The 16,990-nt window shown below is 40.1% G+C and overlaps 1 protein-coding gene and 1 pseudogene across 1 annotated transcript in view; both read left to right on the forward strand.

Moving 5' to 3' along the window:
- Positions 1-4,209: 4,209 nt before the first annotated feature.
- The window catches only part of LOC133092401 (all-trans-retinol dehydrogenase [NAD(+)] ADH4-like), a 70,522-nt gene continuing 57,741 nt past the window's right edge, over positions 4,210-16,990 (forward strand). The window contains 1 exon segment of the mRNA XM_061191698.1: positions 4,210-4,413. Coding sequence (XP_061047681.1) covers positions 4,219-4,413 — 195 coding nt within the window. The 5' untranslated portion in view covers positions 4,210-4,218.
- On the forward strand, positions 7,643-16,645 carry LOC133092490 (uncharacterized; annotated as a pseudogene).

The following is a 16,990-nucleotide window of genomic DNA, read 5'->3' on the forward strand; positions in this document are numbered from 1 at the left end:
ATTCTTAAACACTGTGCCACCAGGGAAGTCCCACCATTTTATGTTTTTTTAAAATAGATTATCACATCCAGGCAGCCATTGCCTGGACAGCAAATGCTCCCCCATCCACTGAAGAGATTGAAGTTGATCCAACAAAGGCTGGTGAAGTTCGAATTAATGTAAATATAAATGAGACTTTTAGCAGGTGTGGATGTGGATATATGTGTTTATAATAATTGTATAAATTTAGGAGAACAAATGGCATTTTTTCTACTGAAAAATAATTAAGGCTCTCTCCAATTTATACTTAGATCTATAGGACCATACATAATAGTAAAAATCATTTCATTTTGTTAAAGTGGCACAAATATAGATAAATACTGAAATGTCATCAAATGTTTTAGATACACTTTTGGTTTTTTGGGTTTTTTTTTTTGGCTACGTTGGGTCTTCCTTGCTGTGTGCGGGCTTTCTCTACTTGTGGTGAGTGGGAGCTAATCTTCGTTGCAGTCCATGGGCTTCTCATTATGTTGGCTTCTCTTGTTGCGGAGCATGGGCTCTACGTGCATGGGCTTCAGTAGTTGTGCCGCGCGGGCTCTAGAGTGCAGGCTCAGTAGTTGTGGCAAACGGGCTTAGTTGCTCCACGGCATGTGGTATCTTCCTGGACCAGGGATCGAACCCATGTCCTCTGCATAGGCAGGCGGATTCTTAGCCACTGCACCACCAGAGAAGTCCCTACACTTTTGTTTTTAAACATTATGAAAGTTAACACAGGCAATTACTGACCGTAAGCTTCTTATTTTTTTCACAATTATATAGTATTTCTGACATGCAGTTATATAGTACATCAGACACCCTATCTCCAGGGGCTGAGAAGGCAGAGGCTCTCTTCCCCCACCCGGCTCCCATCCATAGAGGCTCTACTCCAGACGTGGCCAACCTAGATTACTGGGACCCAGATAACCTCCCTTTTCCTCCCCAGCTTTCACTGCTAGGCTCCACACTGGAGGGCAAGATGAGAAGAACTCAGGATACCATTTGCTGGCTCACTACCCTCACTCCCAACTCTGATGTAGTAGTGTAGAAAATCTAACTAAGGGGAAGGCAAGAAAGGAGAACTGGCAACTGCAGTTCTATTGAGTGGGCAGACTTTATTGGGAAGACAGTGTGGAGGAACTCAGGCTTTAAGGCATTGTCAAAAACAATAGAGGTCTGGGCTTCCCTGGTGGCGCAGTGGTTAAGAATGCACCTGCCAATGCAGGGGACACGGGTTCGAGCCCTGGTTCAGGAAGATCCCACATGCCGCGGAGCAAATAAGCCCGTGCACCACAACAACTGAGCCTGCGCTCTAGAGCCCGTGAGCCACAACTACTGAGCCCGTGTGCCACAACTACTGAAGCCCGTGTGGCTAGAGCCTGAGCTCCGCAACAAGAGAAGCCACAGCAATGAGAAGCCCGCGCAGCATAACGAAGAGTAGCCCCACTTGCCGCAACTAGAGAAAGCCTGTACACAGCAATGAAGACCCAATGCAGCCAAAATAAATAAATAAATAAATAAATAAATTTATAAAAAAAAATAATAGAGGTCTTAGTGATGAGCAAATAAAAGAAGGTTAAAAGCTCCATGAAACTAGTAGCAGCAACTTTAACACAGAACTGCGGAAAGAAACAGTTAAAAGAGGTCCTGCTAAGATCACATTTGTCCCAGAAGGCTGTGGGCATGCACTAAGGCTGCTCCCACTCAGGAGCAACCAGAGTGGGTACGTGAGAGCTACTAGTCACTGGGTGAACATGGGGAAGTCTTGAAAGCATTCCCCAAGATATATGCAATTCATCAGCAAAGAATACAGGCCTTACTGGCTCAAGGAGCTTGAGCACAACCTCTGATCAAGCACTAGTCAAATAGTAAGCCATGCTGATCCAAGGGTAACTTTTAGGTTTTATTTTATTTAAAAATGAAACCAAAGGAAAAAGGTGAAAACCTAAACATGACATCAGAGACTACACAATGGTGGAGAGTGGGGGAGAGGGAAATAGACTTCATAGAATTAGTCTATGTAAGCCACTAAACAAACTAACAAAAACAACAACATCAACAAGCCCCAATGGGAATGGAGGAGGAAGGGGAAACTAATCAGAATCCAGAGATGCTGCAATATATTATCGAAAATATCCAGTTTTGAGCAAAATATTACAAGACATATAAAGAAACAGGAAAGTGTGACCCTTAAACAAGAAAAAGAAAAGACAATCAAAATTACACTTGAGACGTCCCAGAGATTAGACTTAGCAGACAAATACTTGAGATCAGCTATTATAAATATATTCAAAAAACTAAAGAAAATCATATTGAAATAATTAAAAGAAAGCATGATGACAATGACTCATCAAAAAGTGAAAATCAACGAAGTAGACATTTTTTTAAAAAAAGAACCAAATGGAGTTGAAAAGTATAATCGCCAAAATGAAAATTTCACTGGAGGTGCTCACTGGAGTAGATTTGAGTTGGCAGAAGAAATCAGTAAACTTTAAGATAGATCATTAGAGATTATACAATCAGAAGAACAAAAAGAAAAATGAATGAAGAAAAACAAAGAGACCCTCAGAGACCTGTGGTATGCTATTAAGCATATCAACATATACATAATGGGTGTCTCAGAAGAGAGAGAAAAGGAAGCAAAAAAAAATTGAAAGAATTAACTGCTGAAAACATTACCAAATATGCTGAAAAACGTTAATCTACATATCCAAGAAGCTCAATGAATTTCAAGTATGATAAACGCAGAGATCCACACCTAGACATATTCATAGCCAAAGTCTGTGTTCAAAGACAAAGATAAAGAGAAAATCTTGAAAGAAGCATGAGAAAAATGACACATCACATAAAAAGGAACCCCAATAAGACTAACAATTAATATCAGAAACAATTAATTCCAGAGGGCAGTATTTAAAGTGCTTAAAGAAAAAAACTGCCAGCCAAAAATCCAACTAAACTATCTTTCAAACGTGAAGGTGAAATACATTCATAGATTTTTAAAAGACTGAGTTAATGCGTTGCTCACAGGCCTGACTTACAAGAAATACTCAAGGAAGGTCTTCAGGCTGAATTACAAGGAGTAATAATATTTCTTGAATGAAAAATTTGAAGTGAAAATTTTTACTTCCCACATGAAATAGTCACTGAATCTAAATTACAAATGTCTTTTTAAAATTATTTATTTATTTGGCTGTGCTGTGTCTTAGTTGTGGCATGCGGGCTGCAGCATGTGAACTCTTAGTTGCGGCATGTGGGATCTAAAAAAGTATGTATGATTAAGAGCTTTTTTTCTACATATGCACACGCACACACACACGTGCACATGATAATCCTTTAAATTGTCAGAAGGAGGCATTATTATTCTAACAACGATTATTGTAACAATGAACATATGTCATAGATATTTGGTGCCCCTTTTATGTATGAAGAAATAGAAGCTTTGGCAAATTAATTATCTTATCTTCAGTTGATTTAGCAACTTAATGGCAGAGTTAGGATTAAAACACAGCCTTCCTTACCTCAAATTCTGGGCTCTTAATCAATACTATAATATCTCAAAATGAATACTAATTCTAGCATTAACACTAGAGTATTAATTCATTCTTTCAACAAATATTAATTAAACACATACTAGGTACAACACTCTGCTAAGCTCCTGGGATAGAACACTAACCAAAATACATAAGCTTCATACCACAAATATTGGTGTCATTCTTAGACTTAGCTCGCTATTACTTTTGAACTTCAATGTTATTAGAGACAAATTTTTAATTTTTATTTTGTATTTTGAAGGTCCATTTGCATTAAAATTGATCTGTTTCTATTCTAAAGCAAAATGATAATTAACTTCAAAAATAATAACTGTCATTACAACAAACTGATAATATCTAGTATAAACAATTTCCTATCAATAAATATGGTATTTATCGCATTCCATGCCTCCACCCAAGCTGAGAATCACTTTCTTTGATCTTCTTTCCTTAGGAGATAAAGTCTTAATGTTCCCTCTTCCAGAGACTGTGGCTCCTGCGGGTGCGTCAAGAGCAATTTATGCTTGAAGGAAAGTTAGCTCCAATTCCCTTGACCTCCTTTCATCTAATTTGCTTTCACTGGTGCACGTATTGACTGGGAGCTAAAATCCTATATTTCTCTCCTTGTCAATTTATGTATCTGTGAAGCAGTATTCTTTCTCCAAATGGATTAATGTTAGATGGAACCAGATTTACCTGCAGAGGAAGGCAGATTTATCATCTTTATGGCACTAGCACATTCACTGAATATACTGTTAGGCGTGAAATTGCAGTGGGTAAAATTGATGCTGCTGCTCCCAAGGATAAAGTCTGTATCATAAGCTGTGAGGTGCCTACAGGCTTTGGACCTATGTTTAACACTGCAAAGGTAAGAATATACTTTTGTGTTGTTTTTCCATGACTCTATCAACATTCAGGGAGCCATGAAGTCAGAGAGCTTCTCCTACCGGAGATAAAACCAAAGTGACTTTTTTCTTTCCTATTAACACAGGAGCATCAGCTTTGAATGACTAATAGAAGTTTATCTTCTAAACTTGTAGGTCACCCCCCCTCTCCCTACATGGTCTTTGGACTTGGAGGAATCTACTCAGCCATTGTTATGGCATGCAAAGCCTTGTTGCTTCTGGGATCATCAGAGTTGACATCAATGAGGAGAAATTTCCCCAGGCAAGAGCATTAGGGGGTCACTGATTGTCGCAACCCTCAGAACTTCAAGAAGCCCATCCAGCAGGTAGTGGTGGAAATGATGGGCTCTGGGGTCAACTTTGCCTTTGAGGCCATCAGACTCAGTGATACTAGGGTATGTGGTCTTGGGGCAGAGTGACGGTCAGCTGCCTGACAACCTGTGGGTACACATTAAATTAACTTTATGAAGATATAATATTACTATAATTTTTAACCAGTCTTTTTGAGGACATCTTATGTGCCTTGCACTACGCCAAGATATTTACATACTTTATCCCATTCAATCTTAACATCATTTTATAAATTAAGTACTAACATCCTCATTTTAAAGACTGAAAAACTTAATTGTAATTAATTGCCTAAGATCTCACAGGGGGTGTACCATATGTTCTACTCTATATTATTTTTCTCATATAGCTACCTGGAAAATATGTTTTAGGATTGTAAGAAGAGGTGTGATTTGGGGCCACTGAGATGCTAATCAGTCTATTTCTGAAATTAGGTCATGGTTTTGGAGTCATGCCATCTAAGCTATGGAGTACACATGATTATTGGAGTAGCACTGTCAAATGCACAGCTCTCCTTTGACCCAATGCTGATTTTCTCTGGGAGAACCATAAAAGGTGATGTCATGGGAGGTAGGTCTCTGACTTCACATCATCTTTTCCAGAAATCTGGATACCTTGCATTCTCCTTGGCAAGAAATGGAGGGGTGAAAAGGTAGGAAAAATATTCCTCCATGAAAGGAAATAGAAGACAATGTGTTAAAATAGAGAAGCATAACTTTACCTTCCCCACAGGTATTTCTTACCTGTCCTGTGGAAACAAAAATAGATTAATATCCTGACATTATTAATAAGATATGGAACAGTCACATTTCAGTGTTCTCACTGGCACCCAGACATTCCATAATTGGGAAGTCATTTTACTTCTCTGGGCCACTCCCCAGCAAAGGATAAGACCAGAAGACAATCTCACTGTATTGACCTGCAATTCTCACCTTAACTGTCACCCTAATTTGCTATTTAAGAACAAAACAGACAATTCTAATGTGTTGTGTTATTTGAATTTCTCTTCTCCAAACAACACCTCCAAATCTCTCTCTCACCACCCCTCACACCCACAGCCAGTATGCTTCCAGACCAGCTCTGTCCAAGAGAATTTTCTGCGATGATGAAAATGTTCTATAGCTTATTGTCCAACTCAGTAGCCACAAGCCATATATAGCTATTGAACACTTGAAGTATGGCTAGTGTAGCTGGAAAACTCGCTTTTTAATTATACTTAATTTCAAGTAATTTAAATTTAAATAGGCACATACGGCTAGCGGCACAGTTGAGAGTATCTTGTTCTCTGGTTTTTGCTCAGATGCTTGGATAAGATTAATTTGAGGAAACTATGGCATAAAGCTTAAACACATGGGCTTTGCTTTCAGATCACTTACTAGACATGCGACCTTAGCAAGTTTTGTTTTCTTTTTTTAACGTCTTTATTGGAGTATAATTGCTTTACAATGGTGTGTTAGTTTCTGCTTTATAACAAAGTGAATCAGCTATACATATACATATATCCCCATATCTCCTCCCTCTTGCGTCTCCCTCCCACCCTCCCTATCCCACCCCTCTAGGTGGACACAAAGCACCGAGCTGGTCTCCCTGTGCTATGAGGCTGCTTCCCACTAGCTATCTATTTTACATTTGGTAGTGTATATATAAGTCCATGCCACTCTCTCACTTCGTCCCAGCTTACCCTTCCCCCTCCCCATGTCCTCAAGTCCATTCTCTACGTCTACATCTTTATTCCTGTCCTGCCCCTAGGTTCTTCATAACCATTTTTTTAGCATGTTTTTTAAACTCCTTAATTGCCAGTCCCATCATCTGAAAAATAGGGTAAATATAGTAGTTCTTTTCTTACCTAGTGTAGTGAGAACTAAAGGAGAAAATGCAGGTAAAGCACTTGGCAAACAAGCTGACACGTTAGGCACAAAATTAACGTTTAATTGTAGCAGAAACAAAAATGATAACAGTAGCTTAATGGCCCAGACAAAAGTTGAGGAGAAAGGCACATATATTGCAAAAGATAAGTGAAGGATTTCTTGCTGCTTTAAGATATCTGGGTGCTCTTTTATTTCTTCATTGGTGCGGTTTTCCATGAGTTGATTAAATGTAAATAAAATTGTATAAGTACTTCAATGTCAAATACTAGAGAAAACTTTACCATTGACCAACCTCCTATCATGAAAGTTTCTTTTTCCAGAAACTCTAGATGTCTGAATTTCCAATTTGAATAAAAACCTAATTTAAAAATTAAACCATTTCAAAAGTGATGAGGCTGGTGCTTGGAATGACTAAGCATAATTGACACTGATATTTCTTCTCAGCGCTAACCCTTTGCTTCATTGAAGGAATTTATTCACATTTTCTAACATTCCTCATGTATCTGCCATGTCTCCATTCTCTCTCACTATATGCAACACACTGAAGAAAATCACCCTTAATAAGATTCTTGTTTTGGATGGAAAAATCTGTGATGGGTTTTTCCTATCGTTCAATTCCATGCTGACAAGTTTCTAAGTTACTCAAAATCTTGTATAACAATTACATAATATTTTAGTAAAAATTGTCCTATTAGGCAAAATAAAATATTTGAGGCCAAGGCTCTGATAAAGTGTACTAGCTGTCTTTTATAAAAAGAAGTCAATCCCTTTTTTTTTTTTTTTTACCATATCCTAACATTTCAAAATAGCCTTAAATGCAATTTTACATAACATTTATAAAGAACATAATGTTGTAGAAACACAACCCTGCTAGGAATATAAAGACCTGGGTTCTAGGTTCAGCACTTCCACTTTCTAGATGTGCCATCAGTGTCTTAAAATGTACCCAGGATTTGATTTAGTCAGATATGGTACGATGACAGACACAGAGACAACTGCCTTGAAAGAAGAGTTTATTACCCACAGTTCCCCTAAAAGAAGGGAGCATGCCACGCCATGCAGGGCCATATGGGGAAGCCCAGGGTCAGTCAGGAGGCAGAAAGACCTAAGGAAAAGCATGGGCCAGAGCCTTTATTGTGGATTTCAGGAAAAGGAACAGGTAAGGTGGGGTAGGCAAGCTAAGTGAGTTTCAATGGGTTCTGGGCCATAGGGGTGGTCCCAGTTATCTGGTAACTGGCCCTGGGGTGATTTAGGGCAGGAGGATAGTGTCCCAGAATGTTGGCACCAACAAAAGGAGGTGGATGGGGCATATGGATTCGAGATTGGTTGGCTTGCATATCAAAGATGTACTGAAGCAAGCTGTTTGCTATCTCTGGAAATTAGCTAACCCTGGGAGAGGCAGTCCCTCGCTGGGTCCACAAGGTCCCAAGATATCAAAGTATTCTAAAATATATTTTAAAAAAAGAAAAACATAGTAAATACAATCCGTAAAAAATATTTAACCTCTCCGAACATCAGTCCCCTCAAAGTTAGAAAAATAGGGAAAATAATGCCTGCTTCTGCCTTACTCACTGTGATCAACTAGTAAATGGGATATAGGCAGGATGCCACCAGCATCCTCTGCAACTACTCTACTACATTACTCTCAAAACACTATTAAAGTACAGAATTTTATTTCTGAGGTTGAAATGTTAGGTTTGTGAAGGAGATATATCTAGAGCCTCAGAGAGGCTTGGTACATGGTAACTCAAATCATACCAGCTGGAGGGTAAGCTGTTATAGGAAATCACTGGTGCCCTGAGCACAAAGGAGAGCTGCGGGCTGATGGTCTGCGATCATGGCAGTACTGGATCCACTCCAACAGTCCACTATAGCCCATGTAGGGCTCAGCTACCATACTGGTAATCTTAGTACTACTGAGCAGTAACTGGATTCTGCTATGAATTAAATTACCTTGCTTTTGATGATTAGGAAAGGAGTCAAAAAGTAAATGGTTTACTATCCCCCATGAATGCTTTTGCCAATTTTCTACATAAACAGTTCATTTGATTCTTTGTTTAGTTTTGATTTTTTTTCACAAGTCTTGTTATTATTGACCTCTCCTTCTACAGAGTTTAAAACCAGAGACTCTATTCCTAAACTGTTAACTGACTACTTGTAAAAAAAATTTAAATAGATCTACTTATAACCCATAAGTTGCCTTTATTTATTTATTTATTTTTGGCTGCATTGGGTCTTCATTGCTGCGCGCGGGCTTTCTCTAGTTGCGGCGAGCGGGGGCTACTCTTCGTTGTGGTGTGCGGGCTTCTCATTGTGGTGGCTTCTCTTGTTACAGAGCACGGGCTCTACGTGCACGGGCTCAGTAGTTGTGGCATGCAGGCTCAGTAGCTGTGGCTCGTGGGCTCTAGAGCGCAGGCTCAGTAGTTGTGGTACACGGGCTTAGTTGCTCCGCGACATGTGGGATCTTCCCGGACCCGGGCTTGAACCTGTGTCTCTTGCATTGGCAGGCAGATTCTTAACCACTGCGCCACCAGGGAAGTCCCCCCATAAGTTGCCTTTTGAAAGAAATCAATAAGGCATTTGAATTGCTCCAAGATGGAAATTGGTATTTGTGTGTATGTGTGTTTGTGTAATGTGAGGTATCCTATGCATATGACTCTTACACCCAAGATTTTATGAGAAGTGAGAGGTCTCAGATCAAGTATAAAAGAGGGTGGCTGTGGGAAACCGTTTAGAGAATGGCAATGAAAGAGCTTTAAGTCAGTTGTGAAGAGCCCTTTAAGCAGTCACTGTGTGACCCCAGATGGCTACCTTTGCCCATGTCATCACTGTCCTCATCTATTAAATGGGGAAAATGATACCTCTTTTCTTGAGAAACAGGTATGAAGATCAAATGTGAAAATAAAAGGAAAGACCAATGAAAGAAAAAAATACTACAAAATTATGTTACAATAAAATTTTCATTGTGATTTGTTTGAGTACTGATATATATGACCAATAAATTAAATTAAATTGGTAATTAAATTAAATTATAGTACAACTTAATTAGCAACCAACTATAACACAATTCTGAAATGACTTAACTTCCTCCAAAAAATTATTTATTTATTTACAAGGTACAATTTGTGCTGCTTTTATGGGTTTATTTTCAATCAACAGTTTACAGTTTGATATTTCAGAAATATTTCTCTTCAGCATACATTCATTAAACATTTAATAACAACATTGTGCTAGACACACTGGAAAAGCAGAGTTGAATGAAATCCAGAAGACTACAGATTCAAGGCATAGAGACCTCATTTCTGACTGGAAGACTGGGGAAGCCCTCGGGCAGCAGGTCAGCCCTAAGCTGAGCCTTGGGAGCTTACAGAACTACAACATGAACAACAGGGTAAAAGACATTGTAGAAATTGGAACTGTGTGTAAGAACCCATAAAAGAGAGAACAAAACTTGCATATGGTAAGCAGCAAACAATTCTATTTGCAAGGGCCAGATTGTGTTTGTGTAGAGTACTGAGTGAGTTTAAAGGTCTTGATTGCAAAATATTTTCTATGTAAACAAGTAAGAGTGCAAGAATTTTTACATCTAAAGAGAACTGGGTTTTCCTAGGATATTATCTTGCATTTCCTGGGCCTTACTATATGATACTGCTATGCAGTCCCACCTAGTAGTGATTGACATAAATCAACAATAATTTTGGTTGAAATTATTAAAGTGCACTTTGTAGCTTGACTGAAATCAGTCAAGCTACAAAGCATCTCAAAAATACAGGTGTTGGAGTGTTTGACCTTGAAGCCACTTTCTAGCTCTATGAGTCTGCCCATGCTTCTATGTATATTGAGTTCAGAGCTGATGAGACTATGGTTATGGGTTCTGAAACAATGTGACCCAAATACTTTTTATGGAACTCTGAAACTGACCCTTAAGTAGCTCTCCTTTAAAAATCTTCAGCTAAATATTTCACTCCTATCTCCCGGCAGTATTTAAATAAATGTATCCTATTTTGTCACCAGCAGTAAGAGAGTACCAAAATCCATCCATCACTAGCCTAGAAAAACAATAGACAGTTCCCACATTATTGACTGTGGATTGAAGCTTCACATTCATAGGAAAAGATAAGCATGCTGAGAATTTAGAACTTAGATTCTTCTCCACTGAAGCATGAGGTTAACACAATGTTTCATACAATGGTGTATGCGAGAAAATCTAAACTGAAAATTAAATAACACATAGATTTTCAAGCATTTTAAATTTAGTGTTCTCAAAATATTTAAAGACCATGGTCACCAAATCGTGGGTGAAAATGCAAAAGGTGAATCTAATTTCCTGAGGAGATGAGGTAGGCATTGATGCTAATTTGATGGAGAACATGCATTTATTGCTAAATAGCCACTTTTGCAGAGTTTACAAGCACATAAAAAGATCAGAAAAGTTGCCACTTCTGCTCTTCACATTTACTATGACTAACAGGTAGTGACTATAAATAAGCCCCAGATACTAATTTAATATAGTCATCTTCCCTACCTTGAAACCTAATTTCAGAATTTGACCCTAGAAACAGGCAGTTTTTTCCAACTTATTCACAAAGTCCTCAAGCAATTTACATTACTGAATTGGAATAGGAGGAAATGTTACTTCTCTTTAAATTTACTTTATTGGAGTTGGCTTGATAATTATCTATGATTTAGCAACATTAGACTTTGGTACCAAAGGTTAAAATAAATAACATTACTCTTTGTAATATTAACAGTGTATGTAGTAATAGAACAAAATAGTATGTAGTAATACAACAAAACGGAGTGCAAAGAAACTGAGATGAACTTTCAAGAGAAAAATAAAATGCAGACCAAGCTTCTGGGTTTTATACAGATTCCTGGGATAGAATATTATTAACCCTTCCCAACCCCACTAACAGAAGCCATTTGTAGAAACCGTTCTGCAAAGGGACTTATTGAACTTAGCTTTGATAGGGTATGGGCAGATGTAATTTCTGAGGTCATTTGGCTGTCACCTTCATTTTATGGGGAAGAAAATCAAGACCCAGGGAAGTGCAGTGTAGTGACTTACCAGGATCACATAGCCAATTGCCAGCTGAGTAAATTTTGTATTCTTACCACTCCTTTCTCTACATGAATCTTCCATGTTACTCTCACATCTTTCATTTCACTCCTTGCGCACAGTGCCTCAATTACACTGAGCTTCTTTCAGGCTTCTCCCAGTCCCTGCCCCTCAAAAGATACCAGGCTCCCTTGTCTCTGAGCCTTCACACATGTAGTTCCTTGTTCTGAAACCCATCCATGCCCAAACCTCATCCCCACCAAACTCCATGTTCCTTAACTCCCAGCCATTGTCCAAATCACATTATAGCAGGGCCCTCGAGCTCCCAGAAATCTAGGTTACATATACTTCCTCTCTGTTCCTATTGCACCCTCTACTCCCCCCATTATAACATGTCAAACACTATATTGTAATTGTCTGATTAATTATTTGTTTGCACTATTAGACTGTGAACTCTTTGAATATCACATCCATCATCATTACCACAGCATCAAATGCAATGCCTGAAATATGGGATTGGCTCAGTAAAAAAAAAAAAAAAAAAAAAAAAAAAAGCTGTTTCAATAAATGAATAAATAAGAACATGTGTTAATGAGCCAAGGTACTACAAATGCATTTAGAACAATGGAATTCGAATACTGCACACATCTAGGGTACCTGCCACTATACAATGTATAATGCTTATTATTCTTCCTAACAGAGAACTGTTTTACAGCTATTGAAAGTGGTTGTGTAGCACCACAGGAGATGAGGGATGAAGCTAAGAAGCTGACATTTGAAGTGGAATACTATAATGATTCTCATGTAGCCATTCACAATTAGAAAACAGATGCTGTGGGAATCCTCCCTTTCCCATCATACCAGCTCGTGGGCAGCTACAAGGTGATTAAACGTCATGGAGTGAACAGTAAAAAATCAGATTTGTAGTTACTAGAGGTAGGGGTTGGGAGGGGGTGAGTTAGATGAAGGTAGTCAAAAGGTACAAACTTCCAGTTATAAGATAAATAAGTACTAGGGATATAATGCACACATGATAAATATAATTAAAACCGCTGTACATTATATATGAAAGATGTTAAGAGTAAATCCTAGGGGGCGGAGTCAAGATGGCAGTGTGGGAGGACTCGGAGTTTGCATCTCCCCACAACTAGGGCTCCTGCTGGATGCTGATGGGGGACCTCAACGCCCAAGGAGATGGGAGGAACCCCAAAGCAAACTGGTAGGATGTGTGGTGACTGAGCGGGGGAGGAGAAATGGAGGCCGAACAGGACTGGCGCCCCTGAGGGGTGTGGCTGAGAGGGGTGAGGGGTTCCCATGCCTGGAGGGACGCTCGGGGGCTCGGATCGTGGAGTGTGTGCCCAGTGTATCCCCTGCCCAATCGGCCAGGGATGTCTGCGGGCTCTCGGGCAGGGTCCTACGCCCTCAGAGGCCCCCTCTGGGCCGCACTGGTCTTGGGGGCATGGGAGGGAGGCTGGGGGAGAACAGGAGAGGCAGGCGGGAGGGGCCATCCAGGACCAGAGGAGCAGGGGAAGGAGCAGAGGGCGTTGGCACCACCCGCTAGAGCCCGGGAAACCTACTGAGCTCCCAGGCCAGTCCCCTGCCCTCCAAAGCCCCCTCCAGGCTGCGTGGGTCCTGGGGGCATAGGAGGGAGGCCAGGGGAGAAAGTACGAGAGGCAGTCAGGAGGGGCCCTCCAGGACCGGAAGAGCGGGAGAGGAGTGGAGGATGTTTGCCTCACCCACTCGAGCCCGGGAAAACTGCTGAGCTCCCTGGTGGGGTCCCCCGTCCTCTGAGACCAGAGGTGGGAGGCACGGCTGGGCCCCTTCTGTTCCATTGAGCCAAGGCCCCACACCCCATGCCCCCAGGGCCTTTTCCAGCCCTGTGGGTCCTAAGCATAGGCCCCGCCCACCACCCAAACCCCACCCCTGCTTAGGCCCCGCCCTCCACAGCCAAGGCCTTTCCACCTTTTTTTTTTTTTTTCTCCTCTTTTTTACTATTGTGGTTCTGTTTTACCTTCTGGTTGTTGTTTCATCTATATATATATTTTTTCTTTCTAACATATCTGTTTGTTTCCTAGTCTAATTTTATTTTTTACTTTGTTATTGTTCTCCTCTTTTTTTTTTTTTTTTGCCACCCTGTGCAGCTTGCGGGATCTTGGTTCATGAGCCAGGGGTCAGCTGAAGCTCCTGTGGTGGAAGCTCCAAGTCTGAACCACTGGACTAACAGAGAACCTCAGACTCCTGGAAATATTCTTCGGAGTGAGGTCTCCCGGAGGTCCTCATCTCAGCACCAAGACCCAGCTCTACCCAACAGCCTACAAACTCCAGTGTTGGAAGCCTCAGGCCAAACAACCAGTAAGACAGGAACACAATCTCACTCATAAAAAAAAAAAAAAAAAAAGAGATGGCAAAAAACTATGTCACAGATGAAGGAGCAAGGTAAAAACCTACAAGACCAAATAAATGAAGAAGAAATAGGCAATCTACCTGAAAAAAGAATTCAGAGTAATGATAGTAAAGGTGATCCAGAATCTCGAAAATAGAATGGAGGCACAGATTGAGAAAATACAAGAAATGTTTAACAAAGATCTAGAAAAACGAAAGAACAAACAAATGGAGATGAACAACACAATAACTGAAATGAAAAATACACTAGAAGGAATCAATAACAGAATAACTGAGGCAGAAGAACAAATAAGTGAGCTGGAAGACAAAATGGTGGAAATAACTGCCAAGGAGCAGAATAAAGAAAAAAGAATGAAAAGAATTGAAGACAATCTCAGAGACCTCTGGGACAACACTAAATGCACCAACATTCGAATTATAGGGGCCCCAGAAGAAGAAGAGAAAAAGAAAGGGTCTGAGAAAATATTTGAAGAGATTATAGTTGAAAACTTCCCTAACATGGGAAAGGAAATAGTCAATCAAGTCCAGGAAGCATAGAGAGTCCCATACAGAATAAACCCTAGGAGAAACACACTAAGACACATATTAATCAAACTAACAAAAATTAAATTCAAAGAAAAAGTATTAAAAGCAGCAAGGGAAAAACAACAGATAACATACAAAGGAATCCCCATGAGGTTATCAGCTGATTTTTCAGCAGAAACTCTGCAGGCCACAAGGGAGTGGCAGATATACTTAAAGTGATGAAAGAGAAAAACCTACAACCAAGATTACTCTACCCAGCAAGGATCTCATTCAGATTCCACAGAGATATCAAAAGCTTTTCAAACAAGCAAAAGCTAAGAGAATTCAGCACCACCAAACCAGCTTTACAACAAATGCTAAAGGAACTTCTCTAGGCAGGAAACACAAGATATGAAAAAGACCCACAAAAACAAACCCAAAACAATTAAGAAAATGGTAATAGGAACATACATATTGGTAATAACCTTGAATATAAATGGATTAAATGCCCCAACCAGAAGACAAAGACTGGCTGAATGGATACAAAAACAAGACCTGTTTATATGGTGTCTACAAAAGACCCACTTCAGATCTAGGGACACATGCAGACTGAAACTGAAGGGCTGGAAAAAGATATTACATGCAAATGGAAATCAAAAGAAAGCTGGAGTAACAATTCTCATATCAGATAAAATAGACTTTAAAGACTGTTACAAGAGATAAGGAAGGACACTACATAATGATCAAGGGATCAATCCAAGAAGAAGACATAACAATTATAAATGTTTATGTAACCAACATAGGAGCACCTCAATACATAAGGCAAATGCTAACAGCCACGAAAGGGGAAATCAACAGTAACACAATAATAGTAGGGGACTTTAACACCCCCTTAAATCAATAGACAGATCATCCAAACAGAAAATAAATGAGGAAACACAAGGTTTAAATGACACAATAGACCAGAGAGATTTAATTGATATTTATAGAATATTCCACCTGAAAGTGGCAGAATACACTTTCTTCTCAACTGCACATGGAACATTCTCCAGGACAGATCACATCTTGGGTCACAAATCAAACCTTGGAAAATTTAAGAAAATTGAAATCATATCAAGCATCTTTTCTGACCACAATGCTATGAGATTGGAAGTCAATTACTGGGAAAAAAAACTGTAAAAACCACAAATACATGGAGGCTAAACAGTGAACTACTAAATAACCAAGAGATCACTGAAGAAATCAAAGAAGAAATTAAAAAATACATAGAAACACGCACTTCCGCGGTCGCCGGCGTTCCGGAGCCCAGACGCAGCATCTGAGTCACCCGGCACCTTCTGTTCGGTCAGTGGCGTGAGGGTCTCGCCGTGGTGTGTCGTCCGCGCCGCTAGGCCTGTTGTACGCCCGTGCGCTCGCCCAGCCGGCCGGCCTGCGGAGCTCCCGCCTGTGTCCCCCGGCTGGTCCAGGGGGTCCGGGCACCGCCTCAACGGCAGCTCTGCGGGACGCGCGGACTGGACCGCAGCCCGCACCCCGAGCGGACAGTGTCACGAGGCACCTGCGGTACTTCTGCCACGGCCAGGTGGTGCGGGGCTTCGCTCGCGGCTCCAAGCAGCTGCGCATCCCTACAGCTAACTTTCCTGAACAAGTAGTAGATAATCTTCCAGCTGATGTATCCACTGGCATATATTATGGTTGGGCCAGTGTTGGAAGTGGAGACGTCCATAAGATGGTGGTGAGCATAGGACGGAACCCATACTACAAGAATACAAAAAAGTCCATGGAAACTCACATCATGCATGCATACTTTCAAAGAGGACTTCTATAGGGAAATTCTCAACGTGGCCATCGTTGGCTACCTCAGACCAGAAAAGAACTTTCTTTAGAGTCACTTATTTCAGCAATTCAAGGTGATACTGAGGAAGCTAAGAAACGACTAGATTTACCAGAACACTGAAACTCAAAGAAGACAATTTCTTCCAGGTTCCTAAAAGCAAAATAATGAATAGCCACTGATGGAAAAGCATCTTATTTATTCACTCACTGTTTTCTAATATTTTACTGCTCATAACTCTACAGTCTCATTTTGGTTATATTTTAAAAATCAAACATTTTCCTACAGCTGTGAATGAAACAGTACAATGTAGTTACCATATAATGTTCCAACTGTTCAATTAAACCCATCATGTTACACTACTAAAAAGGTTCATTTTAAAAATCAAGATTCTTTTTTACGTCATATGTTGATTAAAATGTACCACTGGAAAGGTCTTAAGTGTTTAATAATGGAAATGAAATATATATAAATATGGGTAACAGGCAAGTCACTATTTTGAGATGAGAACTATAATTCTCATGGTA

This window comes from Eubalaena glacialis, chromosome 5, assembly GCF_028564815.1.
Source record: "Eubalaena glacialis isolate mEubGla1 chromosome 5, mEubGla1.1.hap2.+ XY, whole genome shotgun sequence".
NCBI classification, from domain to species: Eukaryota; Metazoa; Chordata; class Mammalia; order Artiodactyla; family Balaenidae; genus Eubalaena; species Eubalaena glacialis.